This window comes from Oncorhynchus clarkii, chromosome 2, assembly GCF_045791955.1.
Source record: "Oncorhynchus clarkii lewisi isolate Uvic-CL-2024 chromosome 2, UVic_Ocla_1.0, whole genome shotgun sequence".
Classification (NCBI taxonomy): domain Eukaryota; kingdom Metazoa; phylum Chordata; class Actinopteri; order Salmoniformes; family Salmonidae; genus Oncorhynchus; species Oncorhynchus clarkii.
The window spans coordinates 85947605-85971664 of record NC_092148.1 but is presented as its reverse complement, the minus strand read 5'-3'; the positions used below and the strand labels follow the sequence as shown (position 1 = coordinate 85971664).

Below are 24060 nucleotides of genomic sequence, written 5' to 3'. Positions count from 1 at the left end.
TTCTTCTTGCCACTCTTCCATAAAGGCCAGATTTGTGCAATATACGACTGATTGTTGTCCTATGGACAGAGTCTCCCACCTCAGCTGTAGATCTTTGCAGTTCATCCAGAGTGATCATGGGCCTCTTGGCTGCATCTCTGATCAGTCTTCTCCTTGTATGAGCTGAAAGTTTAGAGGGACGGCAAGGTCTTGGTAGATTTTCAGTGGTCTGATACTCCTTCCATTTCAATATTATCGCTTGCACAGTGCTCCTTGGGATGTTTAAAGCTTGGGAAATCTTTTTGTATCCAAATCCGGCTTTAAACTTCTTCACAACAGTATCTCGGACCTGCCTGGTGTGTTCCTTGTTCTTTATGATGCTCTCTGCGCTTTTAACGGACCTCTGAGACTATCACAGTGCAGGTGCATTTATACGGAGACTTGATTACACACAGGTGGATTGTATTTATCATCATTAGTCATTTAGGTCAACATTGGATCATTCAGAGATCCTCACTGAACTTCCGGAGAGATTTTGCTGCACTGAAAGTAAAGGGGCTGAATAATTTTGCCCGCCCAATTCTTCAGTTTTTGCTTTGTTAAAAAAGTTTGAAATATCCAATAAATGTCGTTCCACTTCATGATTGTGTCCCACTTGTTGTTGATTCTTCACAAAAAAATACAGTTTTATATCTTTATGTTTGAAGCCTGAAATGTGGCAAAAGGTCGCAAAGTTCAAGGGGGCCGAATACTTTCGCAAGGCACTGTATACTGGGATCATGTGACAGATCATGTGACACTTAGATTGCACACAGGTGGACTTTATTTAACTAATTATGTAATTGGTTGCACCAGATCTTATTTAGTGGCTTCATCGCAAAGGGGGTGTATACATATCCACCAATTTGGACTATTTTGTGTATGTCCAGTACATGAAATCCAAATAAAAATCCATTTAAATTACAGGTTGTAATGCAAAAATAATAGGAAAAATTCCAAAGGGGATGAATACTTTTGCAAGGCACTGTACATCGGCAGCTATCTGTCAGTCAACATATATGACTGTCAACGTAAATGTTAGCCCTAACCCTAACCCGAGAAGCTGGCCAGTGCCCATGTGAGATTTTGTTCTGTGTTCAGAGATTTGCCAGCACATAAACATAGAAGGTATTAAAGGCATTAAAGTTAAGAAACATTGGCATCCTGTTCCATCGGTAACACTCTGAATAAGTGGAGGATGGAGGTGAGGAATTCCCTCCCTTCCATTTTGATCGAAAGCCTCCATTGTCATAAATAACCCAGATCTGGATCTCACTTCAACATCACCATGACAATGGTGAACCCTTTGGAAGTGAAATGAGAGTCTGCAGGATTTATGACCACGTTAACTCTCCTTCTGACCAAGTATGGTCTTTTCTGCATCAAGGGTTAGTAGTTTTAGAGGTGAAACCATGTAAAAGCCTAATTATGAGGTTTTACAAGCAACCCCCCCAAGAGTGTTGACATATATTCACAGTAAAGGACTGGCTCTTAAATGTGGACCAGGCTTAGCTTCAATGAAAACCCGTTCTAGTGCAGACTTGTTATTGTTGAGGGGGTTGAGGAATGAATAAGATGGATAAAAAAAAAACTTCTGCAGAACATTTCAATGACTCCCCTATCTAAATCAAAACAGTATATGTTAAAGTGCCGGAATTGTGGGGGGGTTTTCATCATTTGGTCAACTTCCACCATTATATTTTGCTGGGATGACCAGAATGACTTACATTTATGATGACGGCCACTTTAGCCACAGCTCGGAGAAGGTTGTACCATATTCCTAGAATCAGAGAAGAAAGAAAAACATGAGAGTCAGAACTCTTGATGGTCTGTGTTATTACAATCTTATATTTTAATTATTTAACCTTCATTTAACTAGGCAAGTCAGTTAAGAACAAATTCTTATTTACAATGACGGCCTACACCGGCCAAAACCGGACGACGCTGGGCCAATTGTGCGCTGCCCTATTGGACTCCCAATCATGGCCGGTTGTGATGCAGCCTGGATTCAAACCAGGGTGTCTGTGGTGATGCCTCTAGCATTGAGATGCAGTGCCTTAGACCGTTGTGCCACTTGGAGCCTTATAATAAATCTATAGATTACTTAGAGCAGCAAATCACATACTGTAGTGAACCCCCCTTTTGTTCCCTTCCTCTACAGTCATTGTCTTGGGATTAATGCCTCTACAATACTGTTGTGGGATGGTATGAGTTTTATGCCTGGATCTATGTCAATCTGACGTTTAGTTAAGAAAACAAAAGTGCTAAATATTATAAAAACACAAGCATAACAATTCCCATAATACATCAGCAGGACAAATTCCCCCTCTATTTACGTTTGTAGGTTTGAATGAATATAGAATAGAAACCACTAGATCACATTTGCATTCCTATGTTTTTACCTAACCACATGAGTTCATTTTCATTTTAACCTGTATATACACTGAGTGTACAAAACATTTAGAACACCTGCTCTTTCCCTGACACAGACTGACCAGGTGAATCCAGGTGAAAGCTATGATTCTTTATTGATGTCACTTGTTAAATCCACTTCAATCATTATAGACGAAAGGGTTGAGACAGGTTAAAGAAGGATTTTTAAGCCTTGAGTCAATTGAGACATGGATGTGTGCCATTCGGGAGGATGAATTGGCAAAATGAAATATTTAAGTGCCTTTGAACGGGTTAAAGTATGGTAGTAGATGCCAGGCGCACCGGTTTGTGTCAAGAACTGCAAAACTGCTGGGTTTTTCACACTCAACAGTTTCCTGTGTGTATCACATTCAGCCAATTTGACACAACTGTTGGAAGCAGTGGAGCCAACAAGGGCCAGCATCCCTGTGGAACACTTTCGATAAGCAAAAGTGACTTCCTGGTCATCTAGTCACACGGTCAGGAAGAACTCAGAAATAACCAGAATGTTTTTTTCTCTCTGTAAATCACTTGTATTGGACTGAATTCAATATGAGGTTTATTATTGTGAAAGGAATACATCAAAGTCTAATTAAAAAATATAACCTGTGTGCTTAAAGAGTGAACAGTCAGAGGCTGAACTTTGAACCCACCAATGTCTTTTGCCCTTGCAGCGACTGGCCTCCTGAGCTCGGCCACAAACTTCTTGGCATCCAGGCGTATCTCGATGATGTTGTTAAGGAGGGCGAAAAGTGGGGCCAGCGGGAACGATGCCACGAACAGGGTCACAAACCCAAACTGGATTACTGCAAGGACACAGAGATAGAGAGACATCCATCAGCTTTACATCATCGCACGGAATACACGTAGGGTATACAGTATGTCTTTCAGCCTGATCGGTCTGTTCACCAGGGCCTGCTGTAGGAAAGAGCCTCTCATAGTAGGAGTACTGATATAGGATCAGTTTAGCCTTTTAGATCATAATGAACACAATTAATGGACAGGTGCAACTTGATCCTAGATAAGCACTTAAATTCTAAGATGCTTTATGAATGCATGCCCTAATCACTTGACAAGACCTAACAAACCAATCAGGAGAGATGATCTGAACCTCACATCACATACTATAGCTAGCTCTAAAACATGCCAATGTGCTCATCACATTTAGGATAACAAGACACCATTGAATGACCCATGTAAATGTATATTTAAAAAATATATATATATGTATACACATATACACTACTGGTCAAAAGTTTTAGAACACCTACTCATTCAAGGGTTTTCTTTATTTTACTATTTTCTACATTGTAGAATAATAGTGAAGACATCAAAACCATGAAATAACACATATGGAATCATGTAGTAGCCAAAAAAGTGTTTAACAAATCAAAATATATTTATTATTTGAGATTCTTCAAATAGACACCCTTTGCCTTGATGACAGCTTTGCACACTCTTGGTATTCTCTCAACTGCCTTCACCTGGAATGCTTTTCCAACAGTCTTGAAAGAGTTCCACCATAATGCTGAGCACTTGTTGGCTGCTTTTCCTTCACTCTGCGGTCCAACTCATCCCAAACAATCTCAATTTGGTGTCAGGTTGGGTGATTGTGGAGGCCAGGTCATCTGATGCAGCACTCCATCACTCTCCTTCTTGGTCAAATAGGCCTTATACAGCCTGGAGGTGTGTTGGGTCATTGTACTGTTGAAAAATAAATTATAGTCCCACTAAGCTCAAACCAGATGGGATGGCATATTGCTGCAGAATGCTGTGGTAGCCAAGCTGGTTAAGTGTGCCTTGAATTCTAAATAAATCACAGACAGTGTCACCAGTAAAGCACCCCCACACCATCACAACCCCTCCTCGATGCTTTACGGTGGGAACCACACATGCAGAGATCATCCGTTCACCCACACCATGTCTCACAAAGACACGGCGGTTGGAAGCAAAAATCTCCAATTTGGACTCATCAGACCAAATGACAAATTTCCACCTGTTTAGTATCCATTGCTCGTGTTTCTTGGCCCAAGAAAATCTCTTCTTCTTACTGGTGTCCTTTAGTAGTGGTTTCGTTGCAGTAATTCGACATGAAGATCTGATCCCCACAGTCTGCTCTGAACAGTTGATGTTGAGATGTGTCTGTTATTTGAACTCTGTGAAGCATTTATTTTTGCTGACATTTCTGAGGCTAGTAACTCCATTGAACGTATCCTCTGCAGAAGAGATAACTCTGGGTCTTCCTTTCCTGTGGTGGTCCTCATGAGAGTCAGTTTCATCATAGCGCCAGATGGTTTTTGAACTGCACTTGAAGAAATGTTCAAAGTTCTTGACATATTCCGGATTGACTGACCTTCATGTCTTAAAGTAATGATGGACTGTTGTTTCTCTTTGCCTATTTGAGCTTTTCATAATATGGACTTGGTCTTTTACCAAATAGGACTATCTTCTGTATACCCCTCCTACCTTGTCACAACACAACTGATTGGCTCAAACACATTAAGAAGGAAAGAAATTCAACAAATTAACTGTTAAGACGGCACACCAGTTAATTGAAATGCATTCCAGGTGACAATCTCATGAAGCTAGTTGAGAGAATACCAAGAGTGTGCAAACCCCAGTATTCTCTAATGTCACTCCCTCCCCACAACCCCAGTATTCTCTAATGTCACTCCCTCCCCACAACCCCAGTATTCTCTAATGTCACTCCCTCCCCACAACCCCAGTACTCTCTAATGTCACTCCCTCCCCACAACCCAGTATTATATAATGTCACTCCCTCCCCACAACCCCAGTATTATATAATGTCACTCCCTCCCCACAACCCCAGTACTCTCTAATGTCACTCCCTCCTCACAACCCCAGTATTCTCTAATGTCATTCCCTCCCCACAACCCCAGTATTCTCTAATGTCACTCCCTCCCCACAACCCCAGTATTCTCTAATGTCACTCCCTCCCCACAACCCCAGTACTCTCTAATGTCACTCCCTCCCCACAACCCCAGTACTCTCTAATGTCACTCCCTCCCCACAACCCCAGTATTCTCTAATGTCACTCCCTCCCCACAACCTCAGTACTCTCTAATGTCACTCCCTCCCCACAACCCCAGTATTATATAATGTCACTCCCTCCCCACAACCCCAGTATTCTCTAATGTCACTCCCTCCCCACAACCCCAGTATTATATAATGTCACTCCCTCCCCACAACCCCAGTATTCTCTAATGTCACTCCCTCCCCACAACCCCAGTATTCTCTAATGTCACACCCTCCCCACAACCCCAGTATTATATAATGTCACTCCCTCCCCACAACCCCAGTATTCTCTAATGTCACTCCCTCCCCACAACCCCAGTATTCTCTAATGTCACACCCTCCCCACAACCCCAGTATTATATAATGTCACTCCCTCTCCACAACTCCAGTATTCTCTAATGTCACTCCCTCCCCACAACTCCAGTATTATATAATGTCATTCCCTCCCCACAACTCCAGTATTATATAATGTCATTCCCTCCTCTAATGTCCCTCCTCTAATGTCACTCTCCAGTACTCTCTAATGCACTCCCTCCTCACAACTCCAGTATTATCTAATGTCACTCTCCAGTACTCTCTAATGTCACTCCCTCCTCACAACTCCAGTACTCTCTAATGTCACTCTCCAGTACTCTCTAATGTCACTCTCCAGTACTCTCTAATGCACTCTCTAATGCACTCCCTCCTCACAACTCCAGTACTCTCTAATGTCACTCTAATTGCTCAGTTGTGTTCGAGAAGCAGGTGCTCTTCAAGAGCCCCTCGAGGGGAAATCCAACACCACTACAAGGTGCAGGATTCTGTGAAAAATGTACAACTGCTATAATAAATATGTGGATCTTGGCTGTGACTGGTGAAGGTTTGGACAAATAGTCCGTTGGGAACATAAGAACATTTCCTTAATGATATCATAATATCCATGACACCATAATGCGGTAGGGTGAAATTAGCCTACAGTATCTTCGCGATGCCATGAACATTTAAGTTAAGCCTAAAACTCTCTGTGTCCTGAGAATAGGCCTACTTACCAGGCATTAACTGAGAGACACTGCCTCTTGAGAAAGTGAAGTAAGTTAAAAGCCCTGTGACTGGACTCTTCAGTTGTTTAAGACTTTCTCAAGAGTACAAAGTTCAGACAGAGAACAAACAATGTCTTCCTTTAGAGCTGTCTTAACAGCCATCTTACACTGCAAATATATGCTAACCTAAGTACTAATTGTGTATAAGTCTCCTGATGTAATAGATTAAAACACTGCTGCTCTTTTCACTTGAGAGTTGAGGTATATGCCTGCCAATGCCAGCTCCAAAGATAGGTGGATGTTGGGCAAGAGAGAGAGAGAGAGAGAGAGAGAGAGAGAGAGAGAGAGAGAGAGAGAGAAGAAAATGAAGAAGAAGAAGAAGAAGAAGAAGAAGAAGGCAGGAAAAGAGAGATGTGGGCCATGGACCAAACAGCAAGTCAAAGTAAATAGAGCCTGATGGAGAATCTGGCAGAGGTGTGTGCCAACAGGAAGATCTGCTGAGTAAAAACACTGCTGTCTGTAATGAAGAAGGCCCAGGGTGTAGGTTTGGTATGGAGGAAGGAAGTCATTCATTCAATTAGCTACATCCCCTTCTCATTGTGCTTGGCTTAGGGCGCATTTCTCAAGTAAAAAAGAGGAATGGGTTCCCGGAATAATTCCAAAATGATTTCTGGCCAATTCCTACACAGGGAGGAAGTACACTGCTTGGACAAAACATTAGGAACACCTGCTCTTTCCATGACATAGACTGACCAGGTGAATCCAGGTGAAAGCTATGATCCCTTGTTGATGTCACTTGTTAAATCCACTTAAATCAGTGTAGACGAACGGGAGAAGACAGGTTAATTAAATAAGTATTTTTAAACCTTGAGACAATTGAGACATGGATTGTGCATTTCTGTCATTCAGAGGGTGAATGGTCAAGACAAAAGAGTACATTCAAAGTACCTTTGAATGGGGTATGGTAGTAGGTGCCAGGAGCACCAGTGTGAGTGTGTCAAGGGTTTTTCACGCTCAACAGTTTCCTGTGTGTATAAAGAATGGGTGTCCTTTGGGTGGTGGACCAGCCAACTTGACACAACTGTAGGAAGCATTGGAAGCAACATGGGCCAGCATCCCTGTGGAAAGCAACACCTTGTAGAGACCGTGCCCTGATGAATTGAGGCTGTTCTGAATACAAAAGGGGGTGCAACTCAATATCAGGATATTAATATTAATGTTTTGTACACTCAGTGTGTTTCATTTGATATGGTTCTGCTTTACATTTTGTTTCCCTCCATAAAAAGTATGTGCTGAGCACATGAATCACATGAAGCCAGCCAGAAGTTTTACCCTTCAACAGCATGAAACTGTCCAAGACCGAAATGGCAGTAAGCTACATTCTACTCAATCAATGTTGCTTCACAATAGTAATAAACCCAACTAAATTATCTTCGTCTAAAAACTGGAGTTCTTACCCCGCAAAAATCTTTTTTTCCCCCCCATACAGCCTTTGAAACGCTATTCAATACCCTGTTAAATATTTCAGGAATCATTAATATCTTCTACTAGGTCATCAAAAGACATGGGTTCTAATTAGCTAGCCGAGGAAAATGGCCTTCGGCTCGCACACATCCATTAATGACTTCTACCTCTGACATTTGCTAAAGCCAGCCACCTGAGATTTCATCAAGATTAAAGTCAATACTAAATAAAAATCCATCTCTATCTAATCCTTCAATCTATCTAACACACCTGTAGGGTTGAAGCTGGAGCCAGCTGGAGAGACAGTCTAAAAATATTTTCTTGTTTGACTCAATTGATTGATTCTAGTTACTCAACTAACATGAAAGCCTATCACAATTCTCTCACGACATAGGTTCACTTCAGTAAGATCACGTGATCTTATGTGGTAACGTAAGGTAATGTGATAACATGAAACTACACAAAACTACATGTGAGTGTGAAAACATGATCTTATGTTAAATAAATGTGACAACATGGGGATGCAAAATGTCATACATGTGCTTCCTTGTTCCCTGCACTTAGATTAAAGTTTCATGTTGAATTGTATCACGTACTAGAAAATATCACTGTGATGCTTTGAGATATTATATAACCTTAAAGGTGGAAACATGTAAAGTTGGTTCACCACTGTTGTGATACCATGTAACTACACATGACAACATCTGAGTTTTTCCACATGTGAAAAGGCAATTCCACATGTGAGAGTTAGGTTTGAAAATATGGAAAGGCAAATAAAATGTTCACATGTGAAACTACAAATTCCACATGTGAATCTGAAATTCACATGTGTGGTGAAAACATGTTATTCTCCTCACATGTGAAAAGGTGGTGTTAATTTACATGTGAACTCTATATTGAATACATATGAACATCCTGTATGGTTTCATATGTGAACAACTGACATCACTTGTCTATTTTGTTTTGTGGAAATTTCAGCTCAACATTTGAAAACTGTTATTTCTCATGTGAAAATGCGATTTCATGTGAAAATGTGGTTTTCAAATGTGAAACTGCAAATTTCACGTTTTTTTTTTTTAATGGTATGGGGGTTTTAAGGTAAGTGATACGCTGTTCAGATAAAACAGTGTACAAATCTTTCATCAATGACAATATCACTGTGACCACACCTGGGATTTGAACTCACAACCTCTGGATTTGGGGTACGCTGAAGTTTCTGCTGCGCCACAAATTCCCCTACAAATTGATTTACAATACATCTCTGCACTTAGCAAAAGAGTGTCATCTGCACTGCTATTTTAATCTGACAATTCTCTCATAATTGATTTACATGTACTTATTTCTGCAATTTTAGGGTTTTCTGTATATTTGACGAATGTTGGTGGGACATATCATATCCTGAATCACAATGATAAATATAATAGATGTTTTGAGTGTATTATACAAAGCTAAGATATACTTTGAAGTCCTAAGTGTAGGAATACAGGTGAAATCCGTCATTGACACAGACATGGTGACGCAGCAGGAAGATTGGAATGCAGTGAACCAAGAGGTTGTACATGTGCAATTGTGATCATGTGGTTTAAAGATTTAAGATTTCCATAACAACATGTACAAGACTGTTTGTTTTGTTCATGACAGCATCTCATTGGTTCTCTGGCCAACAGAAATAAACTCTGAGATTATTCAGTGGGGACCACAGTCCTTATTGATTCCACAACTTCTGCTTTGCCACTCTGTTGACAAAGTCTGTGTGTAAGGTAGTGTGCAAGAGGCAAGGATTGACACAAACTTTTTTAGCCACTGGGACAGATTTTTTACTTGTCCGAAAGCTCAAGTCACAAAAAAAAGAAGTGATTTAACACTATGGGCCAAAAAGGTGAAATAGCTGTAAATTGTATGATGCTAGAAAACACTAAATTAAAGTAATTATTATCATTATTAGGCCTGTTACTACAGAGAATCCGTCAAAAAAAATACTATACTCTCTGCCTATTTGTTTCTTTGCATATTCAAGCCTTTCTCAAAATACAACACTGCCTCTTGAAGGCTCTCTTGGCAGATGGTTAGCCACTCTTCATAGACTTTAAAATATATAAATGTTACAATTACAACCAAATACTTTTTGTCTTAATAAAATAATGTATTTTTCAATGAATCAGGGCTAAAGCAGGCTACTTCAAAGTAAAAGGTAACTAACTAAGACATGTCTATAACCTTGCAATATATTCAGGTTTCAGGGGAGATCTATTGACAGCATGGGAGATATTTCTCAATTAGGCTATTATAAGAATATATTTCAGACTGACACGACCAATGTTGAATGGAGGGGAATCCCAGCTTTCAAACAGTGTCAGATTTATTTTACACTGGAGTACGCTTTAGTTTATTAATAACGCACCCATTCATCAACTTTACACTGGAGTAATAACGCACCCATTCATCAACTTTACAATGGAGTACGCTTTAGTTTATTAATAACGCACCCATTCATCAACTTTACACTGGAGTACGCTTTAGTTTATTAATAATGCACCCATTCATCAACTTTACACTGGAGTAATAACGCACCCATTCATCAACTTTACACTGGAGCAATAACGCACCCATTCATCAACTTTACACTGGAGTATGCTTTAGTTTATTAATAATGCACCCATTCATCAACTTTACACTGGAGTAATAACGCACCCATTCATCAACTTTACACTGGAGTATGCTTTAGTTTATTAATAATGCACCCATTCATCAACTTTACACTGGAGTATGCTTTAGATTATTAATAACACACCCATTCATGAACTTTACACTGGAGTAATAACGCACCCATTCATCAACTTTACACTGGAGTATGCTTTAGTTTATTAATAACGCACCCATTCATCAACTTTACACTGGAGTAATAACGCACCCATTCATCAACTTTACACTAGAGTATGCTTTAGTTTATTAATAACGCACCCATTCATCAACTTTACACTGGAGTATGCTTTAGTTTATTAATAACGCACCCATTCATCAACTTTACACTGGAGTAATAACGCACCCATTCATCAACTTTACACCGGAATAATAACGCACCCATTCATCAATTTTACACTGGAGTATGCTTTAGATTATTAATAACGCACCCATTCATCAACTTTACACTGGAGTAATAACGCACCCATTCATCAACTTTACACTGGAAGTACGCTTTAGTTTATTAATAACGCACCCATTCATCAACTTTACACTGGACTAATAACGCACCCATTCATCAACTTTACACTGGAGTACGCTTTAGTTTATTAATAACGCACCCATTCATCAACTTTACATTGGAGACGCTTTAGTTTATTAATAACACACCCATTCATGAACTTTACACTGGAGTACGCTTTAGTTTATTAATAACGCACCCATTCATCAACTTTACACTGGAGACGCTTTAGATTATTAATAACGCACCCATTCATCAACTTTACACTGGAGTAGGCTTTAGTTTATTAATAACGCACCCATTCATCAACTTTACACTGGAGTAATAACGCACCTATTCATCAACTTTACACTGGAGTAATAACGCACCCATTCATCAACTTTACACAAAAGACACTTTAGTTTATTAATAACGCACCCATTCATCAACTTTACACTGGAGTACGCTTTAGTTTATTAATAACGCACCCATTCATCAACTTTACACTGGAGTAATAACGCACCCATTAATCAACTTTACACCGGAGTAATAACGCACCCATTCATCAATTTTACACTGGAGTATGCTTTAGATTATTAATAACGCACCCATTCATCAACTTTACACTGGAGTAATAACGCACCCATTCATCAACTTTACACTGGAAGTACGCTTTAGTTTATTAATAACGCACCCATTAATCAACTTTACACTGGAGTAATAACGCACCCATTCATCAACTTTACACTGGAGTACGCTTTAGTTTATTAATAACGCACCCATTCATCAACTTTACATTGGAGACGCTTTAGTTTATTAATAACACACCCATTCATCAACTTTACACTGGAGTAATAACGCACCCATTCATCAACTTTACACTGGAGACGCTTTAGATTATTAATAACGCACCCATTCATCAACTTTACACTGGAGTACGCTTTAGTTTATTAATAACGCACCCATTCATCAACTTTACACTGGAGACGCTTTAGATTATTAATAACGCACCCATTCATCAACTTTACACTGGAGTATGCTTTAGTTTATTAATAACGCACCCATTCATCAACTTTACACTGGAGTAATAACGCACCCATTCATCAACTTTACACTGGAGTAATAACGCACCCATTCATCAACTTTACACAAAAGACGCTTTAGTTTATTAATAACGCACCCATTCATCAACTTTACACTGGAGTAATACCGCACCCATTCATCAACTTTACACTGGAGTAATAACGCACCCATTCATCAACTTTACACTGGAGTACCCTTTTAGTTTATTCATAACACACCCATTCATCAATTTTACACTGGAGTAATAACGCACCCATTCATCAACTTTACACCGGAGTAATAACGCACCCATTCATCAATTTTACACTGGAGTATGCTTTAGTTTATTAATAACGCACCCATTCATCAACTTTACACTGGAGTAATAACGCACCCATTCATCAACTTTACACTGGAAGTACGCTTTAGTTTATTAATAACGCACCCATTCATCAACTTTACACTGGAGTAATAACGCACCCATTCATCAACTTTACACTGGAGTAATAACGCACCCATTCATCAACTTTACACTAGAGTACACTTTAGTTTATTAATAACGCACCCATTCATCAACTTTACACTGGAGTAATAACGCACCCATTCATCAACTTTACACTAGAGTAATAACGCACCCATTCATCAACTTTACACTAGAGTACACTTTAGTTTATTAATAACGCACCCATTCATCAACTGCGTGTCAGTGGAAAGATTTTAGGACATCGGACATGACAATTACATTAAGACATGATAATAGCGAGACTAGATAACTAGTCAGGGTACACAATGTGGTTTGAACTGGCTATCTAGTTAGTCTGTTGTTATTATTTTATAGGCCTACCTGCTGTCATGTCTCCCTATCGCTCCTCTGGCACACATGCAGCTGATGCGCACAGCGTGCATTTTCCAGGATTTTAATGACAGTACAAAGCTTATTTGCTGACCAAAAATGTGCTATAACTGTGCAAATAACTCAATGATGAGCCAGTAATATCAGCAAATGTGCACATGCTCTTTGATCTCAATATCTTATCTCACAACCGGGGAGGATTGAAAGACCGCCCTGCCTGTTAATGCAATACACAACAGCAACACATCGCATCCAGGGGATCACTCTGATCTAATTGTGATCAGAGTAATTGTTTGATATTGCGATTTTTGTGTGATTTTCTTTGTTTGACCACCCGGACAACGCAAATCTATATTCTTCTTGTCGGACCATTTTTTCCTTCTTGTCCCGGACAAGCAGATATGTGTGAGTAACCCGTCTAATTACTTGAAATCCATGAGGGTTAGTGCGCAAGTCCAAGTACACACTCTTTTTGGAGATGGGTGGAGAATCTAGAGGCAAGTGAGGCAACCATCACCACATATGTTGATAGGAAAGTGAAGGACGGAAACAAATGCTGTTGCTACCTCGCTGTCAAACCAAGCTGAACATACAAAGCAGAGAAAGATGCTTTTAAAATCAACTGGACAACGTGGACAGGACATGCATATCCAGATGAAGGTTCACATGATATTGACTTTTGGACAGTGACATAGTTGAAGATCACATTCTATAGAGAGAAGGGTCAGTCTGACTGATTGGGGGAGGCTGTATACCAAAGGTCTCACAGGGAGCCGTAGCAGTGTCATACGGTTCACCACACACACACACACACACACACACACACACACACACACACACACACACACACACACACACACACACACACACACACACACACACATAAACAGACAAACAGACTCACTCATCTCCATGTACTCTGGCGTGAGGCCTGCGAAGGGCTCTAGGAAGTGGTCCGTCTCATAGCGCTGTAACTTCTTCTCTCTCTCCTCTTCCTGGAAGGACCTTCTCTTGGACTTGATGTACCTTATCAGCTTCTTCAGCTTCCTGTAGGTGCAGGGAGATAGTCAGAAACAATGGCACAGTCGGACAGGGATAAGAACCACAGAGAAGTATTGGTCTGTGGATGTTACAGGCTAATGTGAATCCTTGATATACAGACACTAGCACTCACATCCGTCATCATGAAGTGCTTTGAGAGACTAGTCAAGGACCATATCACCTCCACCCTACCTGACACCCTAGACCCACTCCAATTTGCTTACCGCCCAAATAGGTCCACAGACGATGCAATCTCAACCACACTGCACACTGCCCTGACCCATCTGGACAAGAGGAATACCTATGTGAGAATGCTGTTCATCGACTACAGCTCGGCATTCAACACCATAGTACCCTCCAAGCTCGTCATCAAGCTCGAGACCCTGGGTCTCGACCCCGCCCTGTTCAACTGGGTACTGGACTTCCTGACGGGCCGCCCCCAGGTGGTGAGGGTAGGCAACAACATCTCCTCCCCGCTGATCCTCAACACTGGGGCCCCACAAGGGTGCGTTCTGAGCCCTCTCCTGTACTCCCTGTTCACCCACGACTGCGTGGCCACGCACGCCTCCAACTCAATCATCAAGTTTGCGGACGACACAACAGTGGTAGGCTTGATTACCAACAACGACGAGACGGCCTACAGGGAGGAGGTGAGGGCCCTCGGAGTGTGGTGTCAGGAAAATAACCTCACACTCAACGTCAACAAAACTAAGGAGATGATTGTGGACTTCAGGAAACAGCAGAGGGAACACCCCCCTATCCACATCGATGGAACAGTAGTGGAGAGGGTAGCAAGTTTTAAGTTCCTCGGCATACACATCACAGACAAACTGAATTGGTCCACTCACACAGACAGCATCGTGAAGAAGGCGCAGCAGCGCCTCTTCAACCTCAGGAGGCTGAAGAAATTCGGCTTGTCACCAAAAGCACTCACAAACTTCTACAGATGCACAATCGAGAGCATCCTGGCGGGCTGTATCACCGCCTGGTATGGCAACTGCACCGCCCTCAACCGTAAGGCTCTCCAGAGGGTAGTGAGGTCTGCACAACGCATCACCGGGGGCAAACTACCTGCCCTCCAGGACACCTACACCACTCGATGTCACACGAAGGCCATAAAGATCATCAAGGACATCAACCACCCGAGCCACTGCCTGTTCACCCCGCTATCATCCAGAAGGCGAGGTCAGTACAGGTGCATCAAAGCTGGGACCGAGAGACTGAAAAACAGCTTCTATCTCAAGGCCATCAGACTGTTAAACAGCCACCACTAACACTGAGTGGCTGCTGCAACACACTGACACTAACTCAACTCCAGCCACTTTAATAATGGGAATTGATGGGAAATGATGTAAATATATCACTAGCCACTTTAAACAATGCTACCTTATATAATGTTACTTACCCTACATTATTCATCTCATATGCATACGTATATACTGTACTCTATATCATCGACTGTATCCTTATGTAATACATGTATCACTAGCCACTTTAAACTATGCCACTTTGTTTACATACTCATCTCATTTGTACATACTGTACTCGATACCATCTACTGTATCTTGCCTATGCTGCTCTGTACCATCACTCATTCATATATCCTTATGTACATATTCTTTATCCCCTTACACTGTGTACAAGACAGTAGTTTTGGAATTGTTAGTTAGATTACTTGTTATTACTGCATTGTCGGAACTAGAAGCACAAGCATTTCACTACACTCGCATTAACATCTGCTAACCATGTGTATGTGACAAATAAAATTTGATTTGATTTGACTATTGACGTGTGTGTGTGTGTTTTTGTGTGTGTGCGTGCATGTGTGTGCACGCTTGTGCGTATGTGTACTCACGGAATGCCAATCTCAAATAAATTGTTCTGGATGAGTTGCTTTCCCAACATGGTGATACTGAGCTGAATACACAACTCCATCAGACATCCTCCATGAGCACACTGCCGGGGGAAAAACCCCAGTTAAAAGGCCTTCTGTACTGCAGCACACTTCCATTAAAGACAAACTAACATGACAAAATACACATCTAAGGATGGGATTTAACCCAACCCAGACTTCCTCACAGCAATAGACTTTTAAAGGTAATTTCCCTGACGTTCACAGAGATCCAAGTTCACTGTAAACGTTGGTCATCGGCTCAAGAGGGACATCTTCTTTAAAAGTTCACCGTAGTGCACAGGTTGTTTTTCTGTTTTTGTTTGAATTGCAGGACTTGAATACAGATTTATTTTGAATATGTGAACTCCTAATGTATGTTTCTAGGTTAACTAACAGTGTTTAATTCATAGCCATCTGCACTTCAACATTTATAAAATATTGTGTTCAATAGGCAATGTGATGAAATGAATGAAAATTGAATATTTATACAATTACAAATAATGAATTATTGTTTTTCTTCCTTTACTGTCAGATAACTAATATTGAATACATATCCAAATGACTGTTCATGATGCAGAGTCTTCTATCAAACAGTTTGTTTACCTCTTCCATTCGATACGACTCAAACACATAAAGATAACTTCCAGGTCGACCAACAAGCCTGTAGGAGCACAGGAAGAAAATGAAGGGTTAGGAGAGGTCATACCCAAGGACAACTCTACTACATCTCACTGACATAGATTGTGTGATTAACATAGCATAACATAACATAGCATAACATATTAACATAATATAATTTAACATAACATAGCATAACACAACATAAAATATCATAACATAGCACAACAGAGCATAGCATAGCATAACATAGCATATTAACAAGATATAATCTAACATAGCATAACATAACAAAATAGCTTAACATAACATAGCATAGCATAACATAACAAGTTCATACAGATCAGTAGTTAAAGACAGACTGTGGGGACTCACCTGCCTCTGAAAAATGCTATGTATATGATGGGGGTAAAGGCATTCACAAACTTCAGGATGAACGTTTTGAATATCAATCTCTCCTCAAAGCTCTTGTCTGTCTTTGGAACCTCTGAGAAAACAGACAGTAGATGTAGATATGTTATTAAATAACTTATAAGGCCATTTCCTGCTTGAGAGTTGACTTGAAAGAGAATAGTGGAATCCCTACAAAAGCAAGGGGAGTGTTAGAAAGTTACACTGCATTTAGTACACCAAATATCAGTTATAGAAGGAAATCAATTTTGGAGATATTTTCAGTTTGAAAGGTAGGTAGCACGATGAGACAGTACATTGGTACATTGTTAGAAATGGAACCCATCTAACTTACAGCTAATAGGGAAGTTGGCACACTGTCAATGCAAGATCCACTTTGTTTTTTTAAATTGCTAACATGCGTTGGTCAAAACTGAAGTCACATGGTCAAAACGCTTCACACAGTCAGCAAAACAGAACTCTATGTGAACCAAACTGTGAATCATTTTTCATTGCTTTCACACAAAATGCATTCAATGACCACATTCCTCAGAAATCCATAAACTCTTTTCTCATTCATACTCCACCACCTGCTCCACCACCTGCTAAACTATATACTTGCAGCACAAATGCTAACACACTGTTTCCAAAACTGTTAAAAACACATTCAAAACAGAATGATGGCAAATTCTGTGCATTTCTACTGTAACCAGATTGAAACATAGAACATCTCAACAGAATATTTATTCATTCCAAACACAGCTGATTGCAATTTCAGCTGAAAGCCTACCCAAGTGTCCTGTTTTTAGTCTCGTTACCAAACAGACAAAAGAGAACGGCTTCGTAATGATTTAGTTTGGAAACATGGATCAAAGAAGACAGGTTGATGGGGAAAGAAGAGTGGCAGGGAGAGGGAGAACGCGTGGAGGACAAAGGAGAGGAAGACCAAGAGCGGTGGTCTCTAATGAGATAAGGGACACAATTATTGACCATGTTGTAAACCATGGTCTCTCTTTGAGAGAGGCCGGTTTAAGGGTGCAACCAAATCTGCATTAATAGTAGTATGAATTTTCAGTCAAAACAAAAGTTGAGATGTGTATCCTTCAATGATAATTGAACTACATATTACAGTACAATACAGTATGTTCACATTGTTACATGTACTGACATTTTGAAATATATTGATTGTTTTGTGTTTTTCAGTAGGATCCAAAGGTTGCCTCCCACAGGAGCGAGAGGCAGAATATTATCAGATGGCAAGAAATTGCCATTGTTGACATGGTAATTGGCCACAATGTAATAAAATGGTGGGAAATTCGGGACAGAGTGCTGGCAGACAATATCACTTTTGGGAATGTGAATCCGGTCAGCACAACGACAATGGCCAGAGTCCTAGAGAAACATAAAATACGGAGGAAGCAGTTGTACACTGTACCCTTCGAGAAACGGTGAACGTGAGAATGAACTCAGGTATCAATATGTCCAGGCATGAATGCAGGGTGTGGAGACACTTCTCCTGAAGACTGCCAGGGTGTGGAGACACTTCTCCTGAAGACTGCCAGGGTGTGGAGACACTTCTCCTGAAGACTGACAGGGTGTGGAGACACTTCTCCTGAAGACTGCCAGGGTGTGGAGACACTTCTCCTGAAGACTGCAAGGGTGTGGAGACACTTCTCCTGAAGACTGCCAGGGTGTGGAGACACTTCTCCTGAAGACTGGCAGGGTGTGGAGACACTTCTCCTGAAGACTGGCAGGGTGTGGAGACACTTCTCCTGAAGACTGACAGGGTGTGGAGACACTTCTCCTGAAGACTGCCAGGGTGTGGAGACACTTCTCCTGAAGACTGCCAGGGTGTGGAGACACTTCTCCTGAAGACTGCCAGGGTGTGGAGACACTTCTCCTGAAGACTGGCAGGGTGTGGAGACACTTCTCCTGAAGACTGGCAGGGTGTGGAGACACTTCTCCTGAAGACTGACAGGGTGTGGAGACACTTCTCATGAAGACTGCCAGGGTGTGGAGACACTTATCCTGAAGACTGCCAGGGTGTGGAGACACTTCTTCTGAAGACTGGCAGGGTGTGGAGACACTTCTCCTGAAGACTGCCAGGGTGTGGAGACACTTCTCCTGAAGACTGCCAGGGTGTGGAGACACTTCTTCTGAAGACTGGCAGGGTGTGGAGACACTTCTCCTGAAGACTGACAGGGTGTGGAGACACTTCTCCTGAAGACTGGCAGGGTGTGGAGACACTTCTCCTGAAGACTGACAGGGTTGGATTAGACATTCCAGAAGATCCTTCCCAAGATGTATCGCCAGAGAAGACATAATATGTGATGTTGATAAGAACTTGTGGCCAAATGCAGGAGAGAGGGAGAACTAGAACCCTCACAGTACTGTAGAGTATGAGTGATTATACTATTCATGTTGATGAGAACTAGAACCCTCACAGTACTGTACAGTATGAGTGATTATACAATACATGTTGATGAGAACTAGAATCCTCACAGTACTGTACAGTATGAGTGATTATACTACACATGTTGATGAGAACTAGAACCCTCACAGTACTGTACAGTATGAGTGATTATACAATACATGTTGATGAGAACTAGAACCCTCACAGTACTGTACAGTATGAGTGATTATACTACACATGTTGATGAGAACTAGAACCCTCACAGTACTGTACAGTATGAGTGATTATACTGTACTATACATGCCTAGTGGTTAGAGCGTTGGACTAGTAACCGGAAGGTTGCAAGTTCAAATCCCAGAGCTGACAAGGTACAAATCTGTCGTTCTGCCCCTGAACAGGCAGTTAATCCACTGTTCCTAGGCCGTCATTGAAAATAAGAATTAGTTCTTAATTGACTTTCCTATTGAATAAAGGTTAAAAAAAATAATACTATACATGTTGATGAGAACTAGAACCCTCACAGTACTGTACAGTATGAGTGATTATACTATACATGTTGATGAGAACTAGAACCCTCACAGTACTGAACAGTATGAGTGATTATACTATACATGCTGATGAGAACTAGAACCCTCACAGTACTGTACAGTATGAGTGATTATACTACACATGTTGATGAGAACTAGAACCCTCACAGTACTGTACAGTATGAGTGATTATACTATACATGTTGATGAGAACTAGAACCCTCACAGTACTGTACAGTATGAGTGATTATACTACACATGTTGATGAGAACTAGAACCCTCACAGTACTGTACAGTATGAGTGATTATACTGTACTATACATGCCTAGTGGTTATAGCGTTGGACTAGTAACCGGAAGGTTGCAAGTTCAAATCCCAGAGCTGACAAGGTACAAATCTGTCGTTCTGCCCCTGAACAGGCAGTTAATCCACTGTTCCTAGGCCGTCATTGAAAATAAGAATTAGTTCTTAATTGACTTTCCTATTGAATAAAGGTTAAAAAAAATAATACTATACATGTTGATGAGAACTATAACCCTCACAGTACTGTACAGTATGAGTGATTATACTATACATGTTGATGAGAACTAGAACCCTCACAGTACTGAACAGTATGAGTGATTATACTATACATGCTGATGAGAACTAGAACCCTCACAGTACTGTACAGTATGAGTGATTATACTACACATGTTGATGAGAACTAGAACCCTCACAGTACTGTACAGTATGAGTGATTATACTGTACTATACATGCCTAGTGGTTAGAGCGTTGGACTAGTAACCGGAAGGTTGCAAGTTCAAATCCCAGAGCTGACAAGGTACAAATCTGTAGTTCTGCCCCTGAACAGGCAGTTAATCCACTGTTCCTAGGCCGTCATTGAAAATAAGAATTAGTTCTTAATTGACTTTCCTATTGAATAAAGGTTAAAAAAAATAATACTATACATGTTGATGAGAACTAGAACCCTCACAGTACTGTACAGTATGAGTGATTATACTATACATGTTGATGAGAACTAGAACCCTCACAGTACTGTACAGTATGAGTGATTATACTACACATGTTGATGAGAACTAGAACCCTCACAGTACTGTACAGTATGAGTGATTATACTACACATGTTGATGAGAACTAGAACCCTCACAGTACTGTACAGTATGAGTGATTATACTACACATGTTGATGAGAACTAGAACCCTCACAGTACTGTACAGTATGAGTGATTATACTACACATGTTGATGAGAACTAGAACCCTCACAGTACTGTACAGTATGAGTGATTATACTACACATGTTGATGAGAACTAGAACCCTCACAGTACTGTACAGTATGAGTGATTATACTACTCATGTTGATGAGAACTAGAACCCTCACAGTACTGTACAGTATGAGTGATTATACTACACATGTTGATGAGAACTAGAACCCTCACAGTACTGTACAGTATGAGTGATTATACTATACATGCTGATGAGAACTAGAACCCTCACAGTACTGTACAGTATGAGTGATTATACTATACATGTTGATGAGAACTAGAACCCTCACAGTACTGTACAGTATGAGTGATTATACTACACATGTTGATGAGAACTAGAACCCTCACAGTACTGTACAGTATGAGTGATTATACTACACATGTTGATGAGAACTAGAACCCTCACAGTACTGTACAGTATGAGTGATTATACTATACATGTTGATGAGAACTAGAACCCTCACAGTACTGTACAGTATGAGTGATTATACTACACATGTTGATGAGAACTAGAACCCTCACAGTACTGTACAGTATGAGTGATTATACTAGACATGTTGATGAGAACTAGAATCCTCACAGTACTGTACAGTATGAGTGATTATACTACTCATGTTGATGAGAACTACAACCCTCACAGTACTGTACAGTATGAGTGATTATACTACTCATGTTGATGAGAACTAGAACCCTCACAGTACTGTACAGTATGAGTGATTATACTACTCATGTTGATGAGAACTACAACCCTCACAGTACTGTACAGTATGAGTGATTATACTACTCATGTTGATGAGAACTAGAACCCTCACAGTACTGTACAGTATGAGTGATTATACTACTCATGTTGATGAGAACTAGAACCCTCACAGTACTGTACAGTATGAGTGATTATACTACTCATGTTGATGAGAACTAGAACCCTCACAGTACTGTACAGTATGAGTGATTATACTACACATGTTGGTGAGAACTAGAACCCTCACAGTACTGTACAGTATGAGTGATTATACTACACATGTTGATGAGAACTAGAACCCTCACAGTACTGTACAGTATGAGTGATTATACTACTCATGTTGATGAGAACTAGAACCCTCACAGTACTGTACAGTATGAGTGATTATACAATACATGTTGATGAGAACTACAACCCTCACAGTACTGTACAGTATGAGTGATTATACTATACATGTTGATGAGAACTAGAACCCTCACAGTACTGTACAGTATGAGTGATTATACTACACATGTTGATGAGAACTAGAACCCTCACAGTACTGTACAGTATGAGTGATTATACTACACATGTTGATGAGAACTAGAACCCTCACAGTACTGTACAGTATGAGTGATTATACTACACATGTTGATGAGAACTAGAACCCTCACAGTACTGTACAGTATGAGTGATTATACTACACATGTTGATGAGAACTAGAACCCTCACAGTACTGTACAGTATGAGTGATTATACTACACATGTTGATGAGAACTAGAACCCTCACAGTACTGTACAGTATGAGTGATTATACTACACATGTTGATGAGAACTAGAACCCTCACAGTACTGTACAGTATGAGTGATTATACTACACATGTTGATGAGAACTAGAACCCTCACAGTTCTGTACAGTATGAGTGATTATACTACACATGTTGATGAGAACTAGAACCCTCACAGTACTGTACAGTATGAGTGATTATACTACACATGTTGATGAGAACTAGAACCCTCACAGTACTGTACAGTATGAGTGATTATACTACACATGTTGATGAGAACTAGAACCCTCACAGTACTGTACAGTATGAGTGATTATACTACACATGTTGATGAGAACTAGAACCCTCACAGTACTGTACAGTATGAGTGATTATACTACACATGTTGATGAGAACTAGAATCCTCACAGTACTGTACAGTATGAGTGATTATACTATACATGTTGATGAGAACTAGAACCCTCACAGTACTGTACAGTATGAGTGATTATACTATACATGTTGATGAGAACTAGAACCCTCACAGTACTGTACAGTATGAGTGATTATACTACACATGTTGATGAGAACTAGAACCCTCACAGTACTGTACAGTATGAGTGATTATACTATACATGTTGATGAGAACTAGAACCCTCACAGTACTGTACAGTATGAGTGATTATACTAGACATGTTTTTGTTGTAATTATTATTGCAGCCCTGGAATTTCAGGGATGAGTTTTTTGTTTCAACTTTATTTTTCACAAGTAAATTACTATATGAAAAAAGATATTGAAAAAAACAAAGGCTATTGAAGTGAATTGCTGCATTCCTGATTCATTCTTGTTACGTATACTTTACTACAGTCAATAGAGTGAAAAGGTGTTATTCTTATTCTATAATGAAATACTGATTAATGTGAAATCTTTCAAACTTCAAAGAGAAGTTCATCATTTATGTAATGCAGCAATTCCATTTATGTAATATGTTTTTTAGGTCAATGTGTTATGAGTGACACTGTGTGCTTTCTGAGTGAGAATTGTTGCCAATGTTATGGTCGAACAAGCTTATTTTGAGACATCTATGAAGTGGTTTGAGTGAGTTTTGGAGGTGAGATTAACTGTTTGGCCAAGATGCATGTTGGGTAATGCAGACTGTGTGAAGAGTTTTGAAAAAGTGGCTTCAGTATTGACCGATGCTTGTTAGCAATTGAAAAAAACTGTAATGGGTCAGGGTTAGGCTGCTGTTGCGCTAGGAGTTCACACAAGTTGTCAGACTGATCTAGGCCAGTGATTAAAGGAACACAAAAAGCCTCTTGCTGATAGCTACATATAGGAACCGTCTTCCGTGTCTGTGTGTAAGTTGTCAGACTATGTGTGTG

At 40.3% G+C, this 24060-nt stretch overlaps 1 protein-coding gene across 6 annotated transcripts in view; it reads right to left on the bottom strand.

The window, feature by feature from the left end:
* Positions 1–24060, bottom strand: part of LOC139375378 (anoctamin-1-like) — a 105328-nt gene that overhangs the window by 5625 nt on the left and 75643 nt on the right. For all 6 annotated transcript variants that reach the window (XM_071117139.1, XM_071117114.1, XM_071117123.1 and 3 more), the window contains 6 exons: positions 16974–17085; positions 16584–16641; positions 15942–16042; positions 13950–14092; positions 3084–3236; positions 1746–1798 (listed from right to left, as the gene is read on the bottom strand). In XM_071117139.1, coding sequence (XP_070973240.1) covers positions 1746–1798; positions 3084–3236; positions 13950–14092; positions 15942–16042; positions 16584–16641; positions 16974–17085 — 620 coding nt within the window. The remainder of the gene's footprint in view (positions 1–1745; positions 1799–3083; positions 3237–13949; positions 14093–15941; positions 16043–16583; positions 16642–16973; positions 17086–24060) is intronic.